Here is a 26,914-nt window from a genome sequence, read left to right on the forward strand (position 1 = left end):
AGGACTAAGAGCCCTCAATGTAAGAACAAAATCCAACTCAAAAGGAGAACACATGTACAACAAACTAAACCTCACGAGCAGAATCAACTGAGCTGAAATTATATCCATTCTAGAGCACTCTCTAACTGCTTTTAGTAGTGCCTTTTTGGCTTCCTTACAATCATTGTTATACCAACTACAGTCCCTTACACTGGCAGGTCTTCCAATGCGACTCTGTTTTAAGAAAACTGATTCTAGGACCTTAAAAAGTTCTTTGTGTACTGAAATAACATACGGAGCGTCAATTAGATCAAAACTATTCCTGTGGCCACACAAGTTAACTAAAGAGGCCACTAGGAACTCGTATATCCTAGCATAAAGGTCCTGGTCAGCTTGGATTTTCGGCCATGTAGCTCTTCTACAATTATTAGTTGGGGTTGGCTCTGTTAATTTGGAAATATGGCGATGAGCCTCCCGATCCAGAGCCTTGCCCTTTAATTTTAAAAGTAAAGAGTTATGGTCGCTATCTGACCTTGATTCAATGATCATGTCCTCTATTAGTGGCCAGATTCTAACATCAATAAAAATATTGTCTATTGTACTTACATAGGCACCCCTCTTAAAGGTAGCCTTCCGTCCTATGTCTGATAGAGTTCTTCCATTGCAAGCCCTCAGATTCCTACCAGCAGTTAGGGAAGCAATCTGTAATGCAACATTTGGGTAGCGTTTACAGCGTTTACCAGCCACCACATTAGGGATGCCCCATAACTCGTCCTCCTCTTCGAGAGAAGCACTTAATAGAGCAGAAGGCTCGAACACAGCGTTGAAATCCCCAGCAACTATAATTTTAGAATTCACTTGAAAATCCTCTAGTATATCATCTAGTAAAGAGACTACTATGGATTCGCTATTAGGAGGTTCTGTCCTAGCATAGACATTTAGCACAGTCAGGACTAAGCCAGGCGGAAATGTAAGCTTGATATCCATAATGTCAAGTGAGTTTATCAAAAGTTGCTTGTGTCTGCAGGCTAAAGTATTTCTAACCAAAATTAACAGGCCACCACTGGCCCTACCTGACTTGATCGGCGGTGGGGCGTCCACACAGTATGAGGTGTAGCCATTAATATGCACCTTGTCAACTGCCCAGGTTTCTTGGTAAACACAAATATCAGCATTTCCTAGGCCGATGAACCATTTTGGGTCAAGGAGCTTTGAGTGAATCCCTGCTAAGTTCCATGATAATAAGGTCAGGCTATTGTTTGTCCTTTTTCCACCAACAGAAACACCCTCAACAACATCTGCTGCACCATCGGCTGTGTGTAGAATTCCGTCCTCAGCGCTCATAATTGGCAAGTTTCTAGCTCCCTGTCGAATATAGGAGTTACCATCCTGTGACTCATGAGGTACAACACTGTCAGTACTCAGAGAGACTGCGGCTGACACTGCAGAGTGTAGATCTCAGATATATATAAGCTCCAGGTGTGGGCTACCAATTTTAGATTTAGCATTTGAGGCCCCTATTGGTTCCCCAGAATCAATGAACCGCGAATATTCCACACTGATATTGTGATGGACTACGGGCAGATTACCGCTTGCCATGTCTAAATTGTCTAATCTACCACTATCTGATGGGATCAGAGGAATCAGTCAATCGTTCTCGTCCAAAGGGTTAAAGATATCAAACTGATTACTGACTGGTATTCTGTATCTATCTTGCCTCCGCCCCCCCATTAAAGGCTCCCCAAAAGGTGCCTGTGTCACACAATGATGCTTGTAGAAATATCCAAGGGGTAAAACACTAATCCCTGAATGTGCCAATGACCAAATTCCTGTCCATTCTAAAATTGCATGGACTAGGTCAGGTGAACCAAAGGAGACTACAACGCAGTCGCCTTCTCTAGACTTGTTGGAGTTCCCCACCCAACCAACCCGTCTCCCCATTTTACAGTTAGAATAAAGAGAATTACCTAACCCTGTCCTCCTATTTAGCTCAAATAAGAATTTATTTTTTAAATTAAACCAGTGTTCGGATGTTCCCGGAGACAATTTAGGAACATTGGCTACTATTATCGTATATGGAGTAGCTTCCGGAGGCAGATCAAGTACATCATATGCTATGTGTTCTCTTCCTGGTTTTTTAAGCGTACCTAAGTTTCTTTGAGACTGTCTTTCCTCAATTCTTGTGTGCTTGGGCTCTTGGTTAAGTCTGTCACTCTCGATTGCGGTGCCCTCGCGCTAATGTTATCTTTGCTTTTGGGAGCCGTCACTGGGATAACTGTATCTAGGCCTGACCCAACAGAATTCGAGTCACTTTTGGAACTACGGGTGGGCCCAGTGTGTTGAACAGGTTTATGGCAGATAGGTCTATCCTGAGTTAACTGTAAAGAATGAGTGTTCTTAGGGTGTGAATGTTTCTGTGTGTCTAAGGAAACAACATGAATTAGTTTGTCGATATCCTTTTCCAATTTAGACAGCTTCTGTATCAGAGGATTCAATAAGACTGATATAACATCACCCAATTTGGCCCAGAACCCTTCACCATCAATAGGTAACAGCAAGGGTAAGGGCGATGGAGGGAAGAGAGTGTTAGCCGCGGTCGAACCAGCTGTGTCCTCCGACTCATCAGCAACTTCCCTAGCTGCACCTCTGCGCCCTCTTTTAGGTAGGGGGTATGGTTGTTTGCTAGGACCTGGCCCTTTCCGTTTTTTGGACTGAGGTAGGATGCTGCCTCCTTTTATAGATTTTGTTATTTGGCTTCTGGTATGTACTTTAGATCTAACCACCATTTCACTTGTGAGTGGGGTAGCACTTGGCATAGGAAACTGAAGGGGCGGAATAAGGGTTGATAGGGGTGATGGGGGCTTGGCATAAATAACGGGTTGTAAGTGTGGTGGTTGCGGTTGGACTTGTTGTGGCTCGAGAGAGAGTCTGCGCTCTGTGAGGGTGATCTTGTGGAGGAGGACTGATTCAGCCCTCTGAAGAAAAGCATCAAGTGTGCCTACCATCCCTTAGCCTACTAGCGATTTCTTCTTGGTTAAATTTTTTTGCGCCATAATAATGTAGGTGATATTTTTCTGATTTTGCACACAAAACAATTCTATGATCGTCCTATACCTTATATGGCGAGTCTCAGTCAAAATGTTGGTTTCCACAGCAAGGGCCAATATCGCGTAATGGATGAATCCTGCCCAGTGCACGAACCAAATGATGTGGCCCAGCCTGGCCTCCTTCGGGCTCTGACGGGCGCAGACGGGGTCGCCCTTGGCCCGGGCTCGGCCGCGCGCATCCCGCACTACGGGAGCCCGCAGCAGCTTTTATGCGCCGCCAGGCTTCACGCATTGGCGCTCTCACAGCGCAAGGGACGATGGTTGTTGAAGTCCCCAAACAGTCGCAGGTGAAACGCAGGTGCCTCGTGATGCCCCAAAGGTGCCGGTAATGCCGGTGAAGCTGCCAAAGTCCAAATGTCAGTGTCACAATAACGCGCTCCCACCCCGCGGGAGCCCACAGCAGCTTTTATGCGCCACCTGGTGTTGGCGCTCTCACAGCGCAAGGGATGATGGTTGTTGAAGTCCCCAAGCCGACGCCGGTGAAACGCAGGTGCCTCCTGCTGATGCCCCAAAGGTGCTGGTAATGCTGGTGAAGCTGCCAAAGTCCAAGTGTCAGTGTCACGATAACGCGCTCCCGCCCCGCGGGAGCCCGCAGCAGCTTTTATGCGCCGCCTGGCGCTGGCTGCACGCGTTGGCGCTCTCACAGTGCAAGGGACGATGGTTGTTTTAGTCCCCAAGCCACCGGCGGTGAAATGCAGGTGCCTCCTGCTGATGCCCCAAAGGTGCCGGTAATGCCGGTGAAGCAGGTCTTCTGTTTCTTCTCAGTCTGTGCCGCCGAAGCCGCTGGTAGGAGCATACACGGGAACAAGCGTTACCTAAAATGGCATTGGGTGGCAGCTCACCCTGATATATTATCAGCAATAGATGATAATCTTAAAGCAGTCCTTGTACAGGTAGAGGGAGGCTTAACCAGCACTCCAACCCGTCAGATGCTCACCCACAAGGTTTCTTTGAGTGCATTCTTGCTCATTTCACCATTTCTGATGCACCTAAAAGGAACTGTACTAGCAAAAAACAGTTCTTGGTTTAACAAGAATTGTCATGTGCTTAATCGCTCTTCAGTTAAAGCCATTACCACAAAGGATGCAGTACACATTCCCCTGATCTGGAAGGCCTATGAGATGGTTATTATCAAGGCCAAAAAGGTTTTATATAGCGCTGGCTAGACCCAGAGGTATCAGAGCGCTTTACATGAGTATCAAACCACAGTTGCAGGTTACATCGTTATAAAGGTTACATAGTTATTAGATAATTAGAGCATGGCAACATAGTTACATGTAAGGTCGAAACAAACAATAAGGACATATACACTAGGGAAAAAGCAGGCAAGGGGAGAGATTCAGTGGGGGGGTAGGAGCAGGGGAAGTAGACAGACACAGCATGGAAAGAGGAGGGGGTGACAGGGACACAAACCGGTAGACGAGTCATAGCTGCGTCCAAAGTCCAGTAAACTGTGATCCCAGGGGAAGTGGTTCATTTCCCCATCTCTGTAGCGAGAGGTTCCCTTTACACAGTGGACTCTCTCAGAGGGGTCTCTGAGACTCCAAGGCCTACATACTGGATCCTTACCCAAAAAGGGGAGAGGGAGTGCTTTGGCAAGGGGGGCCATACCATACCTCAACTGTGAGGGGTTCCCCTGGTGCTGTGGACCCTCTCAGCGGGTTCGCTGAGACTCCAGAGTATAAATATTGGATCTTTCCCCAACAAGGGGGCTAGGCAGTGTAGCAGGCAAGGGGAGAGATTATGGGGAGAGGGGATAGGAGCAAAGGAAGTGGACAAAGAAAGAAAGAGTACTATGAATTATGATCGTTTTACATGAGGAGAGTTGCGTATCTTACAAATTCTACATTGTTACATCAGGCACAACAGTTACAAGTTACATTTTTTTAGAAAAATGAAATGTAGAGGGGTAAGGGGTAAAGTAAAAGGGTGAGGGGAGGGAGAATTTAACGGAGCATAGGCAAAAGGATAGACAAAGCAAGCAGGTGGAGAGGAATTCTGGAGAGAGAGGAAGGGAAGGAGAGGTAGCCAAAGGATGAAGGAGGGAAGGGGAGGTGGAGGGGGTAGGGAAAACAGCGTGGTGAACAAGGAGAGTAACTGTGTTTGAACGTCCGGTAGGGTGGGGCAGGGATCATTTTTCAGTCCTCAGTTTTGTGTGATTCGCAAATTCACGGTGGACTCTCTCAGCGGTGAGACTCCATGGCATAAGAATGCAGGATCCCTCCCCAACAAGGGGAGAGGAGTGCTTTGGTCATGAGCACACTCTGAGGTATGAAGGAGGGAAGAGGTGGGGGCGAGGGAGGGAAAACCCAGCAGGGACGCAGTGTCTGACGTCCGGCAGGGTAGAAGACTTTTCCCATTGTAAGGGGATCAGTGACCCAGGGACTGGCACAGGGGCTCTCACCCAGTCTCTCATACCTCGGGTCTGTACTGTGATCACTGTCTCCCTGGACGGCTCTCCACTTCTTCAGTCGCAGCTCCCTCGTTAATCATCGGCCTCTCGCGGGTGCTGCCATGGGTTTCCTATGGTCCAAGCACCGGTGATCTCACCACAGGGCTGCATTACTGGGCTGTCGGGGAGCCTCCCCCGCCCGTGTGGGTACAAATTAGGCCGAGATCGAGCACAGACGCAATATCAGGACGCCGCCTGACTGTAGGACCCCGGGACAGCTTCCCGTTTGTTCCAACCTCTCCCGACCCGGCGCTTTGCCGTCAGGCTCTGGGGGAGAGCAAGCACTCCGACTCAGCTCCCTCACCTCGGGTGAAGGGTTCTTTCCGTGGGCCGCTCCTGATTGGACACATCAGCAATCCTTGTGGCAGGCAGCCGAGGCAAATTCAAAAGCACCGCCGGCTCCGAGCTCCGCTTCTCAATGGCGATATCAGTGCGATCGCCGAGCCGCCATCTTGTGCCGTATTCACCTCTGCAGCCTTCTCACTTCTTATCCTGATTTTCGCGCCATCAGTCATTCGATCCGTGGGCATTGGGTACTCGCCACTGCCAGGGCATGCCTGGCAGTGGCGCCCTCAGTGACTGACCACACTCAGAGGCAGCCTCTCTCAGGGACAGACTGCCTTCAGTGACCCAGCAGCGCCCCTGGCCAGGGCTCCCTCCCTCGTTCTTCAGCAACGAAGATTTGCAGCCCGTTTCATCCGCGCATATTATCCAGCATTTCCACTTCACGCTGCCATCTTAGCCGCCAAGGTGGATGTGCCAGTTCACTTCAATTAAACACACAGCGCTGCCTTCATGTTTCATATAGACGTACAGCAGGATTGGCGCTTATCAGTGCATCGATCAGGGATCGTCAGTACATACTAGTTAGGTGGTGTGTGCTGCTGGCGTGTTGTTTCTTCAGCCTGATTCGGTGAGCGCCGCCATTTTCTCATCCTCGCGCACAGTACGATTTCCGCATAGATTTCCTAAGCGTAGAGATCGAATTACGTGGACATAGTGGTGTCAATCATTAGCACTGGTACCCACTGTGAGAAGTTGGCCTGGTATACGCTGTCCACTAATTAAAATGGGCACCTTGCACCAGTCCAAACGACCCTTATGATGTATGAGGTCAAAGATAACCTTTAGAAAGCTATCCTAGTGGTAGGTGTGGAGAGCAGCCTTCAGGCTTAATCTTGAAGGAATGTAAAGCAGCTTATTTTACCAGAATATCACCTCGTATATTGACTAAATGAAAGGAGAACCACACAGTAGTTATATAAAAATATGTATTTATTAATATAACACTCTTTAGTATCCTCTACACGAGGATAGAACACAAAGCATACAATACGAGATCAATAGAACAGTTGTAAGTTACACAATACACAGTGGGCTCCAGAGGGAGACCAAACCATATACTAAAATAGTTGTATAACAAGCACGACTTGAGTCAAGACAAGGTCTAGAGCACGTAGAATCGCTGGGACCCCAAGGAACCACCCAAGATGAGTAGATAGGGACCCCACAGAGGACGGGTGCAGTGTGCTAACAAGACCGCGGGCTCTGTACAATTCTATGGGGAAGTCGCGGTTTCAATTTTAAAGTTTAAGGACCCTTCTAGGAGGACTTCGAGCAAACCGTTTGGAACTTAAGAGGTTGGAGAGCCACCCCACCCGTGGCTACCATAGTACCAGAGTTACCTATCCCAGAGGAGCTGGGTGCATAGGTCTGGAGTGGTGTCCGAAACCGCCGTCGTTCTCAATGGAGGGGTTTTAGGAAGTACTGCTGCTGTGAATGTGAAGAGGGTCTGTTGGAATCCAAGCCTGGATTCTGGAAAGGATCGAATCTGGAAGCAGAGGGGACAGAGTCTGGGTCACTTCAGGGTGATAAGAGGCTCGGTAGACGAATGCCCACCGATATCGGATGTTTCAGGGGTGAAGAAGGGATGCTTGACTCTGCAACCACGAGGACCAGGAGACGTCATGGACAACCAGGAGCTGGAGGTGTGCTGTCCCACAAAGGATGTCGAGTGCTGAGGGGTCGGTGTCCGGCTGGAGCACCAACAAGCCCTGGCAAAAGCAACCCATGCAGGTAGGTCAAGCAGGTTACGGTGTGGACCAGCAAGGTCCAGGGGACTCACCAAGCAATGGGGAGTCAGGGCACATCTGGAGCAACCAGGAAAGCCCAACAAAAATCAAAATGACCCTCAGAAGCACCCACAGGCCAAATGACCACGAGTCGGGAGGGGACCTCAAGCAAGATTGCAAAGTACCAGCCCACGAAGCACTCGGTGCGAGGAGGCCAGATTTCTTTGGTGCAAATACTGCTCAGGGTCAGTACTACACGGAGTCTAATGCACAATCTCGGGAATCGGCAACAAGCTTATGCAACTGCAAATGGAAGTGGTGCACAGGGGTTCGGGTTATGCAGTCCCCACAAGGGATACTGGCCTCAAACTTGCTGAGAGGGCAGATCAACCTCAGTGACCTTCGAAAACCTACTTCCTGTGTTGCTGAAATCTTCAGAGTCTGCAGGAGCTCAGGAGCAGCAGACCGGACATATACATTGAGGTGCCTGCAAATGCAGGGGAGTGACTCCTTCACTCCAGGGGGGATTCTTCAGTTGTCCTTTGTGCACCACAGGTCCTGCACAGAGCCTGTATGAAGCAAGGGCACAGAAAAAGCTTTGGACAGAGAGGGAGGTGAAGTCGGGCCCAGTGGAAGTCCAGCGAAGTCCAGAGTGTCCACACGGTCGAAGGTCAGTGGTTTCTTCTTGTAGAATCTTGTCCACGTAAAATCTAAAGTCTTACAGCCAGGTAAGCCCTTTTGTACCCACTAGAAGGGGTAGGACAGATTCATGGGACCCTCCTAGGGGAGGGTCAGGACAAGGGGTCGTTACACTAATGTCCTTTGTCCAGTTTTGCGCCAGAGCAGGAGTAAATGGCTCCCAGAACTGGTTTGAGCATGGACTATGCACAGGGACACCCAATGTGTCACCAGTGCAGACTTTCAGGCACTCTCAGAGTGCACCCACCCAGCCCCAATACACTAAATTCTGTCTGGGAGGTGGTCACACCTCCCTGTGATAGGATGCCTATTATGCTGCCTTCCTCTGCTTGAGCTTGGCTTAGCAGAAGGAGGGCAGAAATGTGTCTCTGGTCGGCAGCATCCATTTTGTGCTGTCCGGGTTGAGGAGGCTGGCGTTGGATAGACCAGTGACCCCATATAGCTCGCTTCTGAAGGGTGGAACCATACCTCCCACATCATTTACCGGTGTGGAGGTATGATTCCAAGGTGTTTGATACCAAACAAAATATGTTTCTATGCAGCCGTTTTCAAGATAGCATTTACCACAAGGTTATAATGCACCTCTACTTATAGTCCGGCTGAGTCACAGACAACCGGGAGAATTGTCTCCGAAGGCTGAAGAGGTGCTCTTCTCATGCAGGGGCAACCTTTCATGCACAACTCAGCACCCTGCCTTCAAGACTGATAAGGCCTGCAATAGGGGTGACTTATAAGTATTAAGTGTAGTGACCAACAGATATAGTAAACCTATATCTAAGTAAGTGGTGCAAGCACCAGCTTACACAGATTGCTGTAGCAGACACATAGTTCCACTTTCTATGGCCTCTCATGGGTGGCACAATACATGCTTCAGCCCATGGGAGGCCTCTGAGGTACCTGTGCCCTGGGTACATGGGTACCATATACTAGGGACTTATAAGGGTACCCCAGTATCCAATCTGGAGTGTACCAAAGTACATGTATGTCAATTTAAATGAGAAAGCAGATAGACTGGGGTCCTGATTAGCAGGATCCTTGTCAGACTAGTCAAAGCAGTACAACATCAAGCAAAAAGTGGGGGTAACCATTAGAAGCAGATCCTACTTTCCTACACTCACAAACAATGACACTCCCTCTGCCTGGGTGATTACTTCAACAAATTGTACTCTGATTACTCCTCATGCAAAACTCCGGACTTCACTTGGGCTTTATCCTACTCTACTCCCTCTACACAAATGTTTGACATCTCAGATATTTTTCAATCTCTAAATGCCATAAAGAGGGGTAGGGCTGCCGGACTGGACGGCGTACTGGCTGATATAGTTTTATCTGACATGGAAGGCCTGGTCCCTCTAAATGTTTCTGATCTCTAACTATTGGAAGGGTGCTGTAGTATCAGTCATTTAGAAAAAGGTGACAGATCACAACCAAGCAATAATAGACATACCAGTTTAGTAGACTATCTTCAAAATGTCTACTGTCACTGTGTGTTAGCAAAAGTCCAAGACTGGATATCTTAACATTATATTCTCAGCTCCTTCCAAGCCAGTTTCCACAGGAAAGTTTATACCATTGACCAGGCCTTTAGTTTTTTGTTCATCTACAGGAGGACTGTTGTAATCAGCAAGGGCAACCTTTACGTTACATTAATCCATTTAAAATCAGTTTTTGATTTAGTTCCTCTGCTTGGTCTTTGGAAGACCCTTGCTAATTTGGCAATGGCCCCTGACATCCTATTGCTACGAGTATATCTACATGAGGATAATTATGCACAAATTCTGTGGGGTGACCAGGGCCAGTTGACTGACAGGATACCAGTCCTTAAAGGAGTCCACCAGGGATGCATAATCGCACCCACACTGTTTTCGTTATTTTTAAACGACATAGTGCATTTTCTGCCCCTTGTCGATATGCATGTCCCCTCACTGGCCAAAGTCAAAACTCCCATCCTCCTATTGGCGGATGACACTTTGTTGATTTTAAAGACCCTGAGGAGCCTCAAGAAACTCTTGGCCGGCTTTACTGAGTTTTGCCTTGCTCGCGACTTGGAGATCAACACTTCCAAAACCAAATTGATGTTTTTTAATCCACACAAATTGCATAAAAGGAGTATTGTCTTCGGGGGAGTCCCTCTTGAAAAGGTGTACTCTTTCACTTATCTGGGTATGACATTCTCTGGAGGCATGACTTTAACTTCTGATGTCAACAAAGTGGCCATAAAATGCAAGCAGGTGTTGTGCGTGTTACTCAAAGAATATTGTACTTCCCATATTAAATCTATCACACCCAAACTGCAAATCTATGAGAAAAAGGCAGTAGGGTCAGCCCTTTGTGGGCCAAACATGGGGTTTTCTAATTCAGTGGTACTATCTAAAGTTAAAAACAAATTTTGGAGAAATCTAACTTTTCTCCCTTTCAGTTCTCCACTGTATCCATTCCTCATGGACCTGGGTGTTAGAGGGTTGGCAAGTAAAATCAGGTTGCGTCCATTACTGTATTGGAGGCATCTATGGTCTACTCCCAAACCTGCCTACTATGCTCTTTCCTTACAGGAAGTAACGAAAGCCGACCATTTCAGTAAGGTCCCCTGGCTCTCTTCAATCAAAGAGACTCTTTATTCCCTTCGGTTGCCTAAGTTGTGGGTGCACCCATCAACAACTAACTTCCAGTCCAAGGTCTTTTTAAAACCACACTACTAGGCAATCACAATGAACAATGAATCCCGTAAAGCTGTCTATTCCAAGCTATCAAGTTAATTAATTGATTTTAAGCCATCCTGTGGGTATGAGTTGTTGTGGGACCAGGTGTTTGTCACACTGGACAGGAAGTTATACTTTCAGTTTAGAGTGGGCACCCTATCATTGAGAGTGTTCACCTCCAAATGGGCTAATGGGGGAGCTGCTGCCTAACCGGCTTGCAACTCCTTTGAGGAGAGCATGTCATCTGTCTTTTTTGCATGAGCAGCTTACGATTTACCCTGTAAAATTTGACTAACTTCTATATGCAGGTTGCTAGTTGTACTCAATCACCTTATTGCTCTTCGCATACTTATAGCGGATAGGCGCCCCTTATATGCCGTCTCTGTTTCCAAGTTCCTAGGTGCTATGTGAATACTCAGGAGAAAGGTTTTTTCCCCTCCATCAGTAGTATGATGTTGTGTGCACTGTTTTTCTAGCACTACACTGCTGTATCACTCGTGCACTTCCTCATGTAAATTATTGCACTCTTGCACATACTGTTAGACTTTTCTCTTTGATCTTCTTTAATATTTGGTATAAATCAGTTACTGGCTACGTTCCCTTTAAGGCGCGCGCGCACCTTCGCCGACGTCACCGCGCACTCCCGGATGTAGAGCGCGCACAACGATTTCAGGACGGAGAGGCGCCGCCGCTTTAAAAAGCGAGCGGCGCGAAAACCAGGCACTTGTTCCAGTGGTGCCGGCGAGGAGTCGTGGAGAGTGCAGGTAAGGGGGCTTGAGGGCTTGGGGGCTTGGGGGCTTGTGGCGTGCTTGTGGCGGGCTTGTGGCGGCTTGGGGGGGCTTGGGGCATGTGGCTGCAGAGCGCGGGACTGATTGTGGCCTTTTGTTTATGTATTGATGGTAATCACAGCCCATGAAGGGGCTCTGATTACCATCAATACTGAAACAAAAGGCCACAATCGTCCCCGCGCTTTACCAACAAAACAGTAGAGTCGGTTTAAAAGCACAGCGTGTACCAAAGTACACGCTGTGTTTTTAAACTGGCTCCACTCTTTTGCTAGTAAAGTGTGGTGCGGGGACGTTGCACTTTTCCAAGATTGCGCTTGTTTAAGAAAGATAATTCAATTCTTTCTTATCATGTGACAATCCTTCTTCCTTTATTCAGGAAAGCAGGAACGTTTAAGGAGGCTTTCCTTTTTTAGTCCTTGCACAAGCGTAGTCATTTTTAACTTCTCTCTACACGTCTTTATTATGTTGCATAGGTCTATGACCTTCTATTAAGTGTATTTAATGATGCTGCCCTTTTGATTAATATGTTGCCTTGATTGAGAACTATAATGTTCTTCTATTAAGAATATCTGGTGATGCAACAACTTCTTTTCAACATGGTGCTCGCCCTTTGAAGAACAATGCGATGATTTTGTTTTCACTATGTGACACTTTTCTGTACCCATTCGGGACAGAAGTAATAAATTGCTTATCCATTCTAAAATATGTTCCGCTAAGATATAAACCTTTGTTTTTGATTGTGGTAACCTCTATATTCTTTGTGCTGTTTCATTTGTTTTCAACTGCCCACTACACTCCAAGATGGCACAACCAGTATGTATTAGGGTCACGTGATTCTGGTCTGACGCTAAATGCGCGTCTTTCAATTCCTTACAGGTGTGTGCACTTAGAAAAGGTATGTAAGTTTGGTTTCAGTGGCGCTTGGTTCCTTTTATTTTCTGAACCAGGCGGCAGTTGAAAACTCCAGTGAGATTTCTATCCTGTAAATACCATGACCACAGCACTTCTTAACTAGTCATTGTGCTTTGTGCTCGTAAGTCGTAACACTCATAAACAGTCCCTTACTATGTCCTGACAACTATTGTTGCGTGGTTGGTCTATTGTTTATTTTGATCTCTCTTAACACTTGGCAACTGCTGTGGGAGCATTAGTTTAGTCCTATCTTTCGTATAGGGTTCATGATTGGGACACTCCAAGATGGCGCGATCGATATACACTTTGGTCATGTGTTATATGCATGACTAACTGTGCACTGTTTCTTCACTCTTTGGAAGAAGTCTGTATTGGACATGTTGTGTATGTTTTGTTTTTGGTAGCACTCGGTTCCTTTGGATTTAGGAACTGGGCTCTGCCGAAAACTTAAAGTGACAGATATATCTATGAATGGCCTACCATTATCAATAGGCTGCCGTGTATGTCTCTACTGTTTAACGCCATTACTTGACCGGTCTGTTTAAGGGAAAATTACTATTGATTTGCCCGTTTGAACTCTGGGCTTATGTGGTATAATAAGGTCCTTAATCATCTTGGAACCGCTTAATACGCACTACACAATGGAATTTTAAGGATGAACAACAACCAAAATTTTAAAATGGTTTGCTGCCTTCATAGATTGTACTTATTACTATAGATTACATAACTATATAAGACTTAGCGACCATGCCTTAAGTAAACAGGGTATTTGGCCATTTTGAGAGTGTGTAAGACACATTTACTTTTGTAGTACTGGTTGCTTGTGGATTTCAAGTAGGATAAACGTCCTCTGCCATGCCCTAGTATTTAATACCGGGCCTTGAAATTTAATATCAAGTTTGTCTATATATTAATGTGTAATTGGTTATATTTTAATAGTATTCTCATGTAATTTTTTCAAGATATATAATGATTATTTTTTTCCCCATAATCATATTTCAACTGGTGACACTGATTTTTCATTGAATATTTTTGGGAAATACAAGCGTACATCAACATGTTACTAAATGATGCTGCAAAGATATGGTACCTAAAATCTTACAGTAGTTTTGCAAAATGGTTTTTTTCCTACTTGCCTTTTTTGGTGAACATGTTATTTTGAAAGCAAAGAACCAACACTCCTGCTTTCAAGCTTCTGCAAATATTTGCATATAAACAGAGAGCGTTCTGGGAGCACTATACATAGCCTCATATTACTAAACATTGAAAACGTGTATACACATTAATTCTGGAGCTGCCATCAGTAGGGTTTGTCCTGTAGGGGGTTGGCCCTACTTGTCCCAAGGACAAAATACACATGAAAACTTGATGCCCTTGACCCCAAACAATATGTCCTGGGCATCGGGCTATAGGAATTCCACATCCCTGGCTTGTGACTGCACAAACCCTTTGTGCAATGTATAAAAGTAAATTATTTGGTCAATTTTTCTATTGGGGTCTCTAGACCGGTCCCATTCAAATTTTGTGATTCTTCAAGCGTTTGCTGACTATCTTGTCTTCAGTTGCAGGTTTCCAGTCTGTAAAGGTATTTGGATAGGAGTGGTCAGGTGCGAGTACCCACAAAGACAAGGTAATTCTGTGTACGTTCCTCGTTGGGTTGGGGGTTGCTGGGTAAATAGACTCACAATCTGCGCCCCCTTTTCTTTTGCAGGTTTGGGAGACCGTACTAAGAAGACAATTGCACAGGCAGACAGGAGTACAGGCAGAACAAACAGGTAATTGTTTGCTAGAGTTAAAGGAGTGCATCTTCTGTTGCAGGCGTTTTTTTTTTATTTTGACTGCTTTTTGTCAAACTGTATTTTGTATCTATTTATTATGTATTTTTATTCCTGTATGTACTCTTATGGCCCAGGTGGCCGAAATACAGTTTTTTGACCTGTACTGAGATCATAGTAGATACGAGCCCGGAGGGGCTGAGGGCCATTCTTGCTCAACACAATGGACATTCAAATGTTCAGAGCGACATTGTGGCCTATGCCAGTAAAGCCTATTCTCAGAAGGAAAAGGAGAGTCCGGTTGTAGTGTGGGCCTACGAACATTTTGTATAGGAAACGTTTCAATATCATTATAGGCCACCAGGCATTGCTCACTATCATTGGAAACCTGAAAGCTGAGATGCCTTCTTGAATCGAGAGGTGGGGGATGCGACTGCAAGAGCACAATGTGTGATTGTGCACAAGTCGATAAAAGATCAAAACACTGCAGATTACTTTTCACGAGTGCTGTTCCATCACCATAGCCAAAGCAAATGAAGACTATATCAAGATCATTGTGAGGTTCAGCACACCAGCAGCTCTATCTATTGAACAGATTATTGATTGCTGCTACCAAAGCAGATAAAGACATGCTCATCCTCAAAGACCTCATTATGATACTGTCTTGGAAGGAAAGCATTCAACCTTTTGCTGATGATGTTGAATTACACAAGTTCCAAAATGTACAGGATGAGTTATCCATCACTCAGGAGGGTATCATATTGAGAGGCTCGAGAATCATCATACCTGAGAGCCTGAGACAGCAAGTCATTGAATTACCCAAAGATAGACATTGTGGAGTTGCAGCCACCAAGAGAACTCTAACTGACTGAGTGTGGTTCCTTAACCTAGATAAACGAGTTGAGAAAGAGATGAAATCATGCCATCTTTGTAACTGTTTATCCCCCAGGGTGACAAGGCATCATCTGACAATGTCTGACCTTCCTGCGCACGCCTGGGAGAAGGATGCAGTTGATTTCTTTGGGCCTCTAAGAAATGGACATCATCTCATGTTAGTCAATGATGAATACTCGTGTTTTCCTTTGGTGGAAGACTTATCATCGACAACCCATGACAAAGCAATTAAGCAGCTTGATGACATTTTTGCAGCATGGGGCATCCCTGCTATTCTCAAGTCTGATAATGTTCCACCTTCCAAGAGCAACAAATTAAAGCAGTTTTTTGTTCGGCTCATTGTCAAGCATCAAAAGGCCCAAGTCAGAGGTGTTGTTGAACAATTTATGGGCAACCTCAAGAAGGTAATCTGGGGAGCATCAATTGAGGAAATCAATATGAATCAAGCCTTGTGTGAAGCCCTTTGAGCCTATTGATCAACTCCTTATTCCACAACTGATGAGAGTCCTGTCACCTTGCTATTTGGGGGAGCCATCATCATAGCCGGCTTTTGGGCAGTGTGACTGGTGCGGCCACGCTGGGTGCTAAGCTGTGGAGGGAGTGCTGACCTCAGCAGGGGCGCTGTGTTGAACAGTAACTTATGATTGGAGAGATGAGGGGCACTTATGCCTGGTGATAGAGACAGAATTCGAGGATTCAGTCATAGGGTGTTGGGGCGCAAAAAATTATTACTGGGCTCCACCAGTGCCAAAGCCGGCCTTGGCCATCAGAATCAAACGTCAACAATGGGCATCGGATTGATCGCTGAATGCCGATACGGTTCCTGTCATGTATACTTCTCAGAAGTGCAAAAAGAAAACATATGCAGATCAGCGCCAACACGCCCAGAAAACAGTCTTCGATAGAGGGGACGGGGTACTTGTCAAACAGAAACGGAAGTGGAAAACAGACACCCTGTTTGCTGTTGACCCTTCGAGGGTTTTGATGTGCAAAGGAAATATGGTGACTGCTCATCATCCTAGAAAGTCCATCATAGGGGATTCATCCCATTTTAAACACCTACCTCAACATTCATCAGGTCCTGAAAGTACAACCAAGGTGACTCTGCCTAAATGTCCAGATCACACATCTGAGCCTATATAATTGGTGCATAATCAAGGTGCAACTCAACTACATCATACCGCCCGATCTGGCAGACTAGTGAAAGCACCTCGAAGACTCATTGAGCAAATAGGATGCTCATGTTGTTGGTAGCTTTTTATTTAACAAAGAGGGAGATGTAGTGTTGTTGATATTACGCACTAGGACCATCACAGATCTGGATGGGCTCTAAATGATAATTAGGTAATCTGCAGGGAGGTATTAAGGTGTGGTTATAAAAGGTTATGATGTAATGCATTCAGAGCATAGTGGTAATCTGAAGAATAAAGACATTATTACAGACTCATATGTGGCCTATTCATTTTTATGCTCCTGGGCTTGGGAGGTAGCTACAAATATGATACAGCTGGTCGTATAAAGCCAGTTCATATGGGAAGCCGCTCCATTGCTCTTGAATCAAAACTACAAGAAATAATGCAGCAGATGGCATAAACCCCATTCTCATGGGCTGCCACTCTGCCGCCACTGGGCAGTCCCACAACCACATAATACAGCGTGTGGCATACTCTGCTTTCAAATGAGTTGCCCTCTCCTCATAGGGCATTTTCTGCATCCTGCTGTGTAATGTATATCAAAAGACACACTAATGATGGATGGAATACAGAGCAAATCAAACAGTCAACCCCAGTCAAGAGATCTGGGGGAAATCCATTGTTCTTTTGCTCACCATGCCACCCCAGTTTGGACCCAGCTATATACAAATCCGTCTTGACACTGGGTCTCATGAGAACAGACCAGCCCAAACTGACAAGCCAGGTTCTCCCTGAACGGGAAATATGCATCCTGGGACCAGTTTCGGGGCATCACCCTCTTCAGCCAGGCTAGCTTGTATCCAGTGGCACAGTGAGCCTGGGACCCACGTCTTTACATACCCAGCGCAATGTATATTGACATAAGTAGTTCACCTGCCACTTCTGTTGGAATTACAAGTCTTTACTTTAATAGATGAAAGCATGAACTTCTGAGAGGGCAGGTTCACACTCAATTCAGATGGTAGCGTTGCTCTTGTGGCGCGCCACTTTGTGCAGAGGGATGCAACTCAAGTTTGACTTATCAAGCCATGCAAGGGCACCTTGCATTGCCTTGTGATGCTTGATAAATCTAGAGTAACGCAGCGCAGTGCAAATCGCTGTGTTGCATTACTCTGCCCCAAGGAAGCATTCCATGGGTTGAGCATGGGTGTTCCCTCTCATCCACTCATGGATTTTGGCGCATTCCCAGATTTACAATTATTGGTAAACCTGGGAATGCATCAATATGCTACGCCTCCCCAGGCGAGGTATAACAAAGAGAAATCTTTATTTCTTCTCATTACTTCCTCATTCTATGGCTGCTACATTCTGCAGCACACATAGAAAGGTGAATATGCCTAAGGGGGTTGTTTCCCTTCCTGCACAAAAACAATCTTGCAGCAACACAGGCACCCTTGCACCACGGTGCAAGGGTGCCTACGCTGGTGTTAAGCAACACATTTTGCACCAGCGCGGGTCAATGACAGGAATGTGCCATTTATTGCGAGTAAGTACGAAGCATTGCAACCCTTTCCCTATCAAACAGCGCAGCAAGGTGACTTGCTGCGCTGTGCGATTATTTGGTAAATATGTACTGAGATCATATGATTATGCATGGGTGTGTGACTGTGGCACATCTAATACATTTCCTAATGGAGTTGCAAATACCTATGTTTACACTTGCACTGACATGGTGGTGTATTCTCGGCTACACACCTGAGGACACAAAAACACTTGCCATCTTGCAAAAAGGATGCAAAAACCATTTACCAAACTGTTCACTTACTATAATGCTGCTTACCTTACAATACCCTTTTTTTCACTACTTGATTTGTTAAACTATAAATGACAGGGCCCAAATCTATCCCAGGCAGCCACTGCAGCTTGCTTCACCCTCTAGCCCTAGCAAGGCTGCCAAACGTGAGTACAAACGCTAACTACTAATTATCATACCACTAAAAATGTTACAATTTGTAAACAATCTTCTTATGTTCTCGGCTCAAAAATAGTCTGACAGTGCCATCATGTAGTAAGCCCTCATAAATAAGTCCCTGTGTTAAGAATTCTGTGCAGAGCTCCGAAACACATGCACAAATTAAGCATTGCCCTCGCTCCTTTTCGTTTCAGCCCCAACCCTAGGCGCAATTAGAGTACAACTCCAGTCTACATGCACAAACGCAAACACTACCCATATAGGTCACTTGACAGAAACACACTCTTTTAACCATCGCACTCCCACGGACTTTTAATCTGTCTGCAAAAACATTTCAGTGCCTTTTTAGGGATATAAAGCGCTGGAAAATTGCAACAGCAATACAAAGCAATGCAGGTTTATTACTCATTCATTGAAAAATATTGGATTTTTGACTAGTAAAGCTCATTATCGTACCTAGTGGCATCATGGGGAGCGGAATTCCAGAACGAACGTCTGCTTGCCTTATATGTTCTGAATTTTAAAGGAAAGAAATAATGTGTAATCAGTGAAGGATCACAAATTTAACATAAAGAAATGCAAAATTCAATACAACAAAAACTAACAAAAATTATCATGTAATTATCTACTTAACTATAACTGTATAACAATCATGTTTGTACTATATTATGTTTTCACACCACACGATATCCTAATGTCCTTTAAAGAGGCAATTGATTACTTTTAGTGAGACTATGCCATCCTTTCTGGTGCTGAAACAAGTAGCACGAGTAGGCCTCAGCCTCGTGGCTACTTCTGGAACCGACCAGCATGAATTATGAGAGTTCAAGAACATTGAAACGTCAAAGAAGAATGAGCAAGACGTTCTCAAAAACAACCCACGTTTCATCTTAGCTTTTTGATGGCTCTTATCTGAGCAGGGGGTCGCCCGTTTCTCGGCTCAACTCTGAGAGAAAGTTGAAGAGCTTCCGGGTAATATGAAGGGATGCCAGCGAGGAATAAGTAAAGAGGGACAGACACTGTGACAGAATCTTTGTTCCTGTGGGTCTGGACTGCAGCTATAGGAATATGTTTTTGGACATTATCTTCTCTCTTTAACATTTATAGTGCTGTACAACCTTGAGTGGGTCGTTTACTGTGATTTAGTTAATAATCAAGGGCACGTTTTTTTTGGTTTCGCCTGAGCCAGCGCATGCGTTGCTCTGGCGAGACTTTTAGTTGATGGGCTTTGAAAAGCCCGACCACAGCTTTTTGAGAGGCATAGAGGCATAGCGTGCGGATACGCGCACAAGCGCGCGCGCCTCGCTCCTCCTCTCCATCTTGCGCTTCAACCCTCCTCCCCCTTCCCCACCATAGAGCGCCTCTCGGGGCTGCGCGTCTTTTTGTTGCTTGTTTTCTCATTTGCTTTTCATGTGTATGAATAAAACTGTGCACTTCTTTATTTGATAATTGCTGGCATGGTTCTTGATTTTGGAATCGCTATCACTATTGGGGAGATCTTGGTCGTATCACCCTTCCTCGGGCACTTTGTTTTTACTTCCGTTTGTTTATTCAACGCGATCTGGGCACAAGGAGGAGGTTTCAGCGGTGTACTGTGACTGTAGGGGCGGCTTCCCTTCAGAGTTTAAGATTGCAACCCTTTTCGTATAACTGCAACACAGGATTTCAGTACAGTTCTCTTTTGATTTCGAGGCACACACTTGCGTCATCGATGATCCGGAATGCTGCCGGAGCTTTAAACATTGGACGGCAAGGAGGGCGTGTGTCTCATGGTGAGATTGGTCCCAGATTTTTGCATTTGGATGTTTGCACGGCATTTGAGCAGTGACTTCTTCGTAAGTCTTTGCATTTAGAATGCATTACATAATGGGGGCAGTTGGTTAGGAGTACCTTATTTTGATTACATCATGCATGGTAGTAGGAGGTTAGCGATAGGTTAACTGTTTGACTTCACAATATTTAAAGAGCGGGTGATGAATATTCCTGTATTTACAGAGACAGAGAGATTGTATTCTACGTGTATCCCACGGCAGCCTTCATCAAGGTCATTTTTCGCCGTCTGTTGGACATAACTTTTAGAGGTCTTCCATGTTCGAGATAATGATTGAGGTAATCCTGTTTTAAAGATGGGGTTGACGTTTGCCTTTCTAAGTTCATCGTCATAGTGAGATGGAGTACATTTAACTTTGTGCTGATTTCCACAGTTTGGGTATCACTTTTGCCGCAACTTCATTATTGGGAAGTAGATTTTGGCTGTTTTAGCACCTAGTGAGTATGCCATTGGTATACATGATGGCTGGCTTCTTATGTTTTCATTGAGTGCATGCATACGTTGTAACCAGGGGCACTGCGCACTGACAATAGGTGTTAGTTTGTGGTATCATAGCACGATTTTTTTCACTAATTTTTGTTGTTGTTTTGACAGCCACACTTTTGTCCGGTCACATTTTCTTAGACTCACTTCATTCCTTTTTTGGTTGCATGTTTGACTTCTTATGTGCATTTTTAGGTCTCGCCTACGCAAGGCGCTTGCGCTGCTTAGGAAAAAGACCTTTTGATATCGCTTCAATTTTGTAGGCCAAAGCGTGCACACGTTGCATTGCTTTAAATGGCAACGCGTGCACGTTTGGCAATTCCCTTGCAGGAGCGAGCTTTGACAGATTGTTCCTGCTCGCTCCCGCAAGGGAAACAGGCGCAGGCCCCCTCCTCTCTCCCCTCCCCCTGCTGCCTCCTCCTCTCCTAGTCTTTTGTTTCTACCTAGTTCAGCGCAAGGTGCGTGCGCTTGTTTCCAATTAACAGCTCAGAGCGAATGACCTGCTTGTCCTCAAGCAGTCCTACTTACATTATTCCTAAAACCGCTAGACCTTTTTCCACCAACAAAACAGTTACACTGCGTACAGTTACATGTCAAGTACACCGAAGACAGATTGAGTGAGAAGGGCTTAACGGAGGTGCAGAGACTTAGATAAAAGTGCATGATTTCGTTACAGCTCCTCTTTGTCAGAAACAGAGACTGTCAGAGCATACAGAATTGCCTGAGAAACATTATGGGCATGGGTTCATCGGTGATCAATGCCGGGTCTGCGTGACCGGGTTCTAAACATCACTCATTCACCACCCGTTCACCACTTGCCCCTCTGCACCGTCCCTTCCAGTCCTGAATTGTGGGTAGCAACAGCACAACCTACCTGGGCCAAGACCGACTGTCACCCTCCAGTTCAAACTTGCCCCGTCCGTGACAAACAGTTTTTAAAAACAATATTGCTCAACTGCAGAGGCACGTGGGGGACTGTAGAGCCAATGAGCATTTTGGATTTTTGTGCAGCGTACTAGGATTGGCTTAGGTACTCCAATCTTAGATCGTTTTACATAATATGCGCTCCTCTCGCTCCAATATGGCTGGTTTAATATGTATGGTCCTGGGTTTGTTTTGTTGTGCAACCCGGAAGAACTGAAATTAAAAGATTAATTACAGACAACGACATTAGGCTGAATTCATGAACGGTCTGTGTAAGTAGCGTGCAGACAATCAGCATGTTGCACAGATGTGCAGTGTGTCATTGTGTACTTAAGACTTGATTGCCATGACAGTTGTTTTGTGCGCACCGCCGGTTTTCATGCAATACATTACAGTGTGGCAAAAAATCTCCCAAAGCACGCACATTAACAAATTTTGTCAAGGGCTGCGTTTTCAGAGCTAAAAGTTAGTGTTCACCAAGCAACGTGGTCTTTGTGGTTATCGTTTTCCAAAACCGTGCTTGTAATTGTACACCCGGTTTTGCAAGAAATATTTTTTTTAACTTGCCTATGAACATATCGTTATAAAGTGCCTTGCAATACTAATATTGCCCAGCTATGAATACTGTCTTTATAACATACATCATATCAGATGTGGAGTATTAATCAGGTATAGGTGAAAGAGCGAGATGCGAAATCTAAACGTCCACAGAGCGGACTAGTCATCAGTGAAAATTTTCCAGAAGGTTGTTGATATTAAAAGACTGAGTGCCGACTTCAGTACCAACTTACTGTACCTCACCCATACTGGACTTTGAGTGAAATGCGCCGCATGTTTGTGATTTTCAGTATAAAGCAGCAGCTTGAGTATATTTGATGCTTGATTGTTGATAGATATTATAAGTTTGTTGGGTGTGGTTGGAGGACTAACCTAGACATGTTTACATGCAAACTGTGCATTTGACTTGCGTATTGCCCACATGGTTGTGTGTGAATTAGCTGGAGTTATCGCATAGTGGCATGCCGCCCTGATACTCATCTGCTAGCTTGTTTTGACTGATGTGGGTGGGTGTTTACAATTCTGTTGAGACAAGTACTGCGGTATGATGGTGAATATTGCTGGTATGCTTAAATGCTTTTGTGGGAACTCTCCTATCCACCTACGTGGCATGTCATTGCATTGTTGACTGCCCAAAGTGCTCTGTGTATAACGTTGTGTTGGACGTTCATGTGCGTTGTTTATTCTTCACTAAGAAGCAGTGACGCCAAATTGTGTTCATGCTGTCTCTCTGACACTGACAAACTCCTCGCAATTCTGATTTATGAGCCCGGTTTTCTCAACTCAGTATTATGCAAATACCCAGATGCTGTGTCAATTGGACACATTCTGACATATGTATATTTTGTGCATGTATAATTGTGAGTTATATCGTTTATGGTATTACTATACAACCCTTTATGCATATAGGGACTTGTCACTTATCTTTACGTGTCTAAGGGTACTGATTCAATTTGTTGTCCTGTTTAGCCTTACCTGTTCTTTATATCTTTCACAGAGCTAGGCTGTGAGCTTCCACTGTGGCAAAAACCTATTGCCCTTTCAAATAATTTCACTGACCCTTCATTTGCTTGCTCATGTTTGTAACCAATATATGTATTCACGTTTATCTGTAAATATGTTTTTGCACTCCACCTACTCCATATGTATGTATTGTAACGATATACATGCAATCCTTTCTGTAAAGATGATATGCACTACACCTGCTTCATATGTACTGGATGTACTTGTAAGTACAGTGCTCCAACACCCTTGAGTACTGGTCTACGCCATAAAAAAAGTGTAAGATAAAATTGAAAGTGCTATTAGGAGCACATTGACACCTACCTGTGGTGAAAGCATGCACTATGCTTTTTATACATAGTTCTGTGTAATGTAATCTGTAGGTTGTTGGGTTATAGTTGAATGCTTTTGGGGCTCCATGATGGCATTTTAGATGCATAACCAAACTGTTTTGGGTGCACATGTTGTGCGCTAAAAGTACTGTTGGGCGTAGCTACGAGCCTTTTACTTCACTGATACATGGTATTCAGGGCCCAGTTAGCTTGTCCATTCTAGGCATGTTACCAAACAGGTACAGTGAGTACAAGTACCGACCTTCTGTCTCTTACCTACCTCAGCTCTTCTCTCTCCTCCCTTCCTTCTCTGCCTCAGTCCTCTCTCCTTCCACTACCTCAACCCCGTCTCTTTCTACTACCCACTTTCCTCTGTCTCAGCCCCCTTTCCTATCTGTCCCTTCCCTGCCTCAGACCGTCTCTTTCTCTTTCTTACCTGTCTCAGCTCATCTCTCTCTCTCTTCTCTGTCTCGGACCTTCTCTCTCTCTTACCTGTCTCACCCTCTTCTCTCCTCCACCCTCCTCCCCGCCCTCCGTGCTCAGCCTCAGCCCTCCCCTCCCCCACAGCTCTTCTGTAATTGCAGCGCTGTGTCCCTGGCCCAGAGCCACCAATCAATGTGTCGCTGTTGAAATGTTAAGGCTAATCGTATAAGGGCTCTGGTGGTGGGCCCTTCAGTGGCAGAGCCAATTAATCTCAAGTAAAGCCGGCTCTGACATTGGGCAGGAACCTGCCGCAGCCGAGCGATGCTTATGAAATTACACGTAAAGTGTGTAATCACCGCCCTCATCCCCGAGTCCTCCCAATTAGCCGGCCTCGGTGCCGGGCTGCCAAGTGCTGCCACCCCGTGACACCGACTGAGATGGAGAGACGCCTGTGATGTCGTGACCGTGACGCGATACGCCTGGGCTTACGCGTCAGGTCACGTCGTTCCGGACAATAAAAAGTAAGTTGTGCACGCGTGTATGCCACGGAGGCTACGGCGGCGGACTAAGTAAGTAACCACCACTGTCCCCGCGTAATTATTTGCGTCACCCAGGCCTGCAGTCACTAGCCGCGGTAAGAACCACTGAGGTGGCGCCCGACACCACATAAACTGGCGACGAGGGTGGGCGTGCCCTCGCCGACGCGTAGTGGGCTGGTGTGACGGCCGCGAGCATTTTTCTCGGCTCGCGGCACTCGTGCCCCTGCGCAGCGTGGTTGACGGATTCCAGCACCCCCTGCGGCGGGCCTGGTGCGCAGAACAATCGCGCTACTCGGCGGAGCTGCCGGTAGAGCGCGTGAAGGCGTGAAGGAGAGGCACGAGTGCCACGTGGTCCAGGCCTGGAAGTAGGCCGAGTTGCAGCCCCACAGAAGTGTGCCTAGCGAGTGCTGCCCAGTGCACTGCTGGAGGAGTGTGCCTAGTGAGTGCTGCCCAGTGCACTGCAGGAAGGGAAGCAGCCTCTCGGAATTGACTGTGAGTACTGGTGGCTGAGTGATTGGGGCCCCAAGGAGGAGAAACCCAGATACACACACATATACTAGCAAGGCAGCCCAGCTTCACACTGCTTCACTCAGGAGAGTTGGTCCCACAATCAGGGGTGTGCCCGGTGAGCGGAATACCCACGAGGCCCTGAGGTCCGCCTGGTAGGAAACTTACACGCAGAGGCCCGGAAGGACAACGCACAGAGCTACACACCAGCCATGGCAAAAATACCGTCAATAGAACCCTTCATAGTGGAAGGGTCACCGTCTTCGGTGGCGGCAAAATGGAAGGACCGGGAAGATCAGCTGCGCATATTTTTCGAGGCTACCAAAGTCCATAGGGACCAGAAAAGGGCAATGATCGTACACCTGTGAGGAAAAGACATTCACAACATTGTCAAGATGCTCGCGGAAGCTACTCCCAAAACACACTTAACGCTGATAGCTGCCCTTAACGAACACTTCGAACCGATGGCCAACCGCGACTGAGCGGTTTATATTCCGACAAGCGCGCCAACTTCCGGAGGAATCGCTGGACATGTATCACGCACGCCTAAAGAATCTAGCGGCTACGTGTGGCTTCCGGGACGAGACGGAAGAAATCAGAGGGCAGATCATCCAGGGCTGCGCATCAGTCAAACTGCGAGAGCGCATACTGGAAGAGTCCAGGAAGCCATTGGCAGAAATCTTGACGATGGGTCGGACCAAAGAGCTGTCGAAAGCGCGGGCGGCGCACATGGAGGCGGCTCTTCAAGCACCAGTGAAGACTGAACCTGTAAATGCGGTGTCAGCGAAGCCCACGCAGAGATGGGGCAAGAAAGGAGCGGAAACTGCATCCCCAGGACAGCCAAAGTCGTGCGGGTACTGCGGGGGAAAAGGGAAGAGATGCTCGGGTGCGGGCGTTTCAATCATTTTGAAAAGGTATGCCGGTCAAAAAAGTACCGCAGGCCCCTCCCGGCAGCGAACACCATCAAGGAAGGAGAGCCAGTACCCAGCGACATGGATGACGATGAGGAAGAGGAGAGAGTGGTGCACAAGATCCACATGATAGGCACCGCCACACGCAAAGCAAGACGCCTACCACAGTGTAACATCTGGGTAGGGTCGCAAGAGGTCACCGCAGTCGTGGACACCGGGGCCACCATCAACATCATGGCTGCCACTCTGCACAGCACAATGCACCTGAAACCTGCCCTACATCCCTCAACAATAACAGTGTATGCCTATGGCCAAGAAGCACCGTTGAAAATACGTGGACGGTTTAGGACGATCATCTCTCATGGCACCCGGTCGATTACCACCAACATCTACGTCACAGAAGACGGCCAGGGAATGCTCCTGGGATGCCGAGCGGCCGAAGATCTGGGAGTGGTGACATTTGCGTTCGGGGCGCACCAGGAATCCATGCAACACATCCTGGGTGAATTCGAGGAGGTGTTCCAGGGGATCGGAAAGTTCAGAGGGAAATAAATCCATCTCCACATCGACCCAACGGTCCAGCCGGTTGCCCTACGACACCGGCTGATAGCGTTCCACCTAAGGCCGCTAGTGGAGGAGGAGCTCAAGAAGCTGGAAGCGGCAGGGATAATTGAAGAGGTGTCAGGCCCCACTCCTTGGGTGTCCCCCATCATAGTCGCCCGGCAGCCCAAACAGCCGGGCGCGGTGAGAATCTGCGTCGACATGCGACTCCCCAACGTCGCGATCAAGCGGGAGCACCACATTACTCCCACGATAGATGATCTCATAGGGGGAATGGCTGGCGCCCGGTGGTTCTCGAAATTGGATCTCAGGTCTGGCTATCCCCAACTAGTACTGGACGAAGCTTCCCGAAATATTACAA

General features: G+C 46.5%; 1 protein-coding gene across 2 annotated transcripts in view; it reads right to left on the reverse strand.

The window, feature by feature from the left end:
* The window catches only part of LOC146861821 (uncharacterized), a 1,143,841-nt gene that overhangs the window by 554,095 nt on the left and 562,832 nt on the right, over positions 1 to 26,914 (reverse strand). For both annotated transcript variants that reach the window (XM_085643198.1, XM_085643199.1), the window contains exon 8: positions 18,939 to 18,995. In XM_085643198.1, the coding sequence (XP_085499324.1) occupies positions 18,939 to 18,995 (57 nt within the window). The remainder of the gene's footprint in view (positions 1 to 18,938; positions 18,996 to 26,914) is intronic.

The sequence above is a fragment of the Triturus cristatus genome, chromosome 2_2 (genome assembly GCF_964204655.1).
Source record: "Triturus cristatus chromosome 2_2, aTriCri1.1, whole genome shotgun sequence".
Taxonomy (NCBI): Eukaryota; Metazoa; Chordata; class Amphibia; order Caudata; family Salamandridae; genus Triturus; species Triturus cristatus.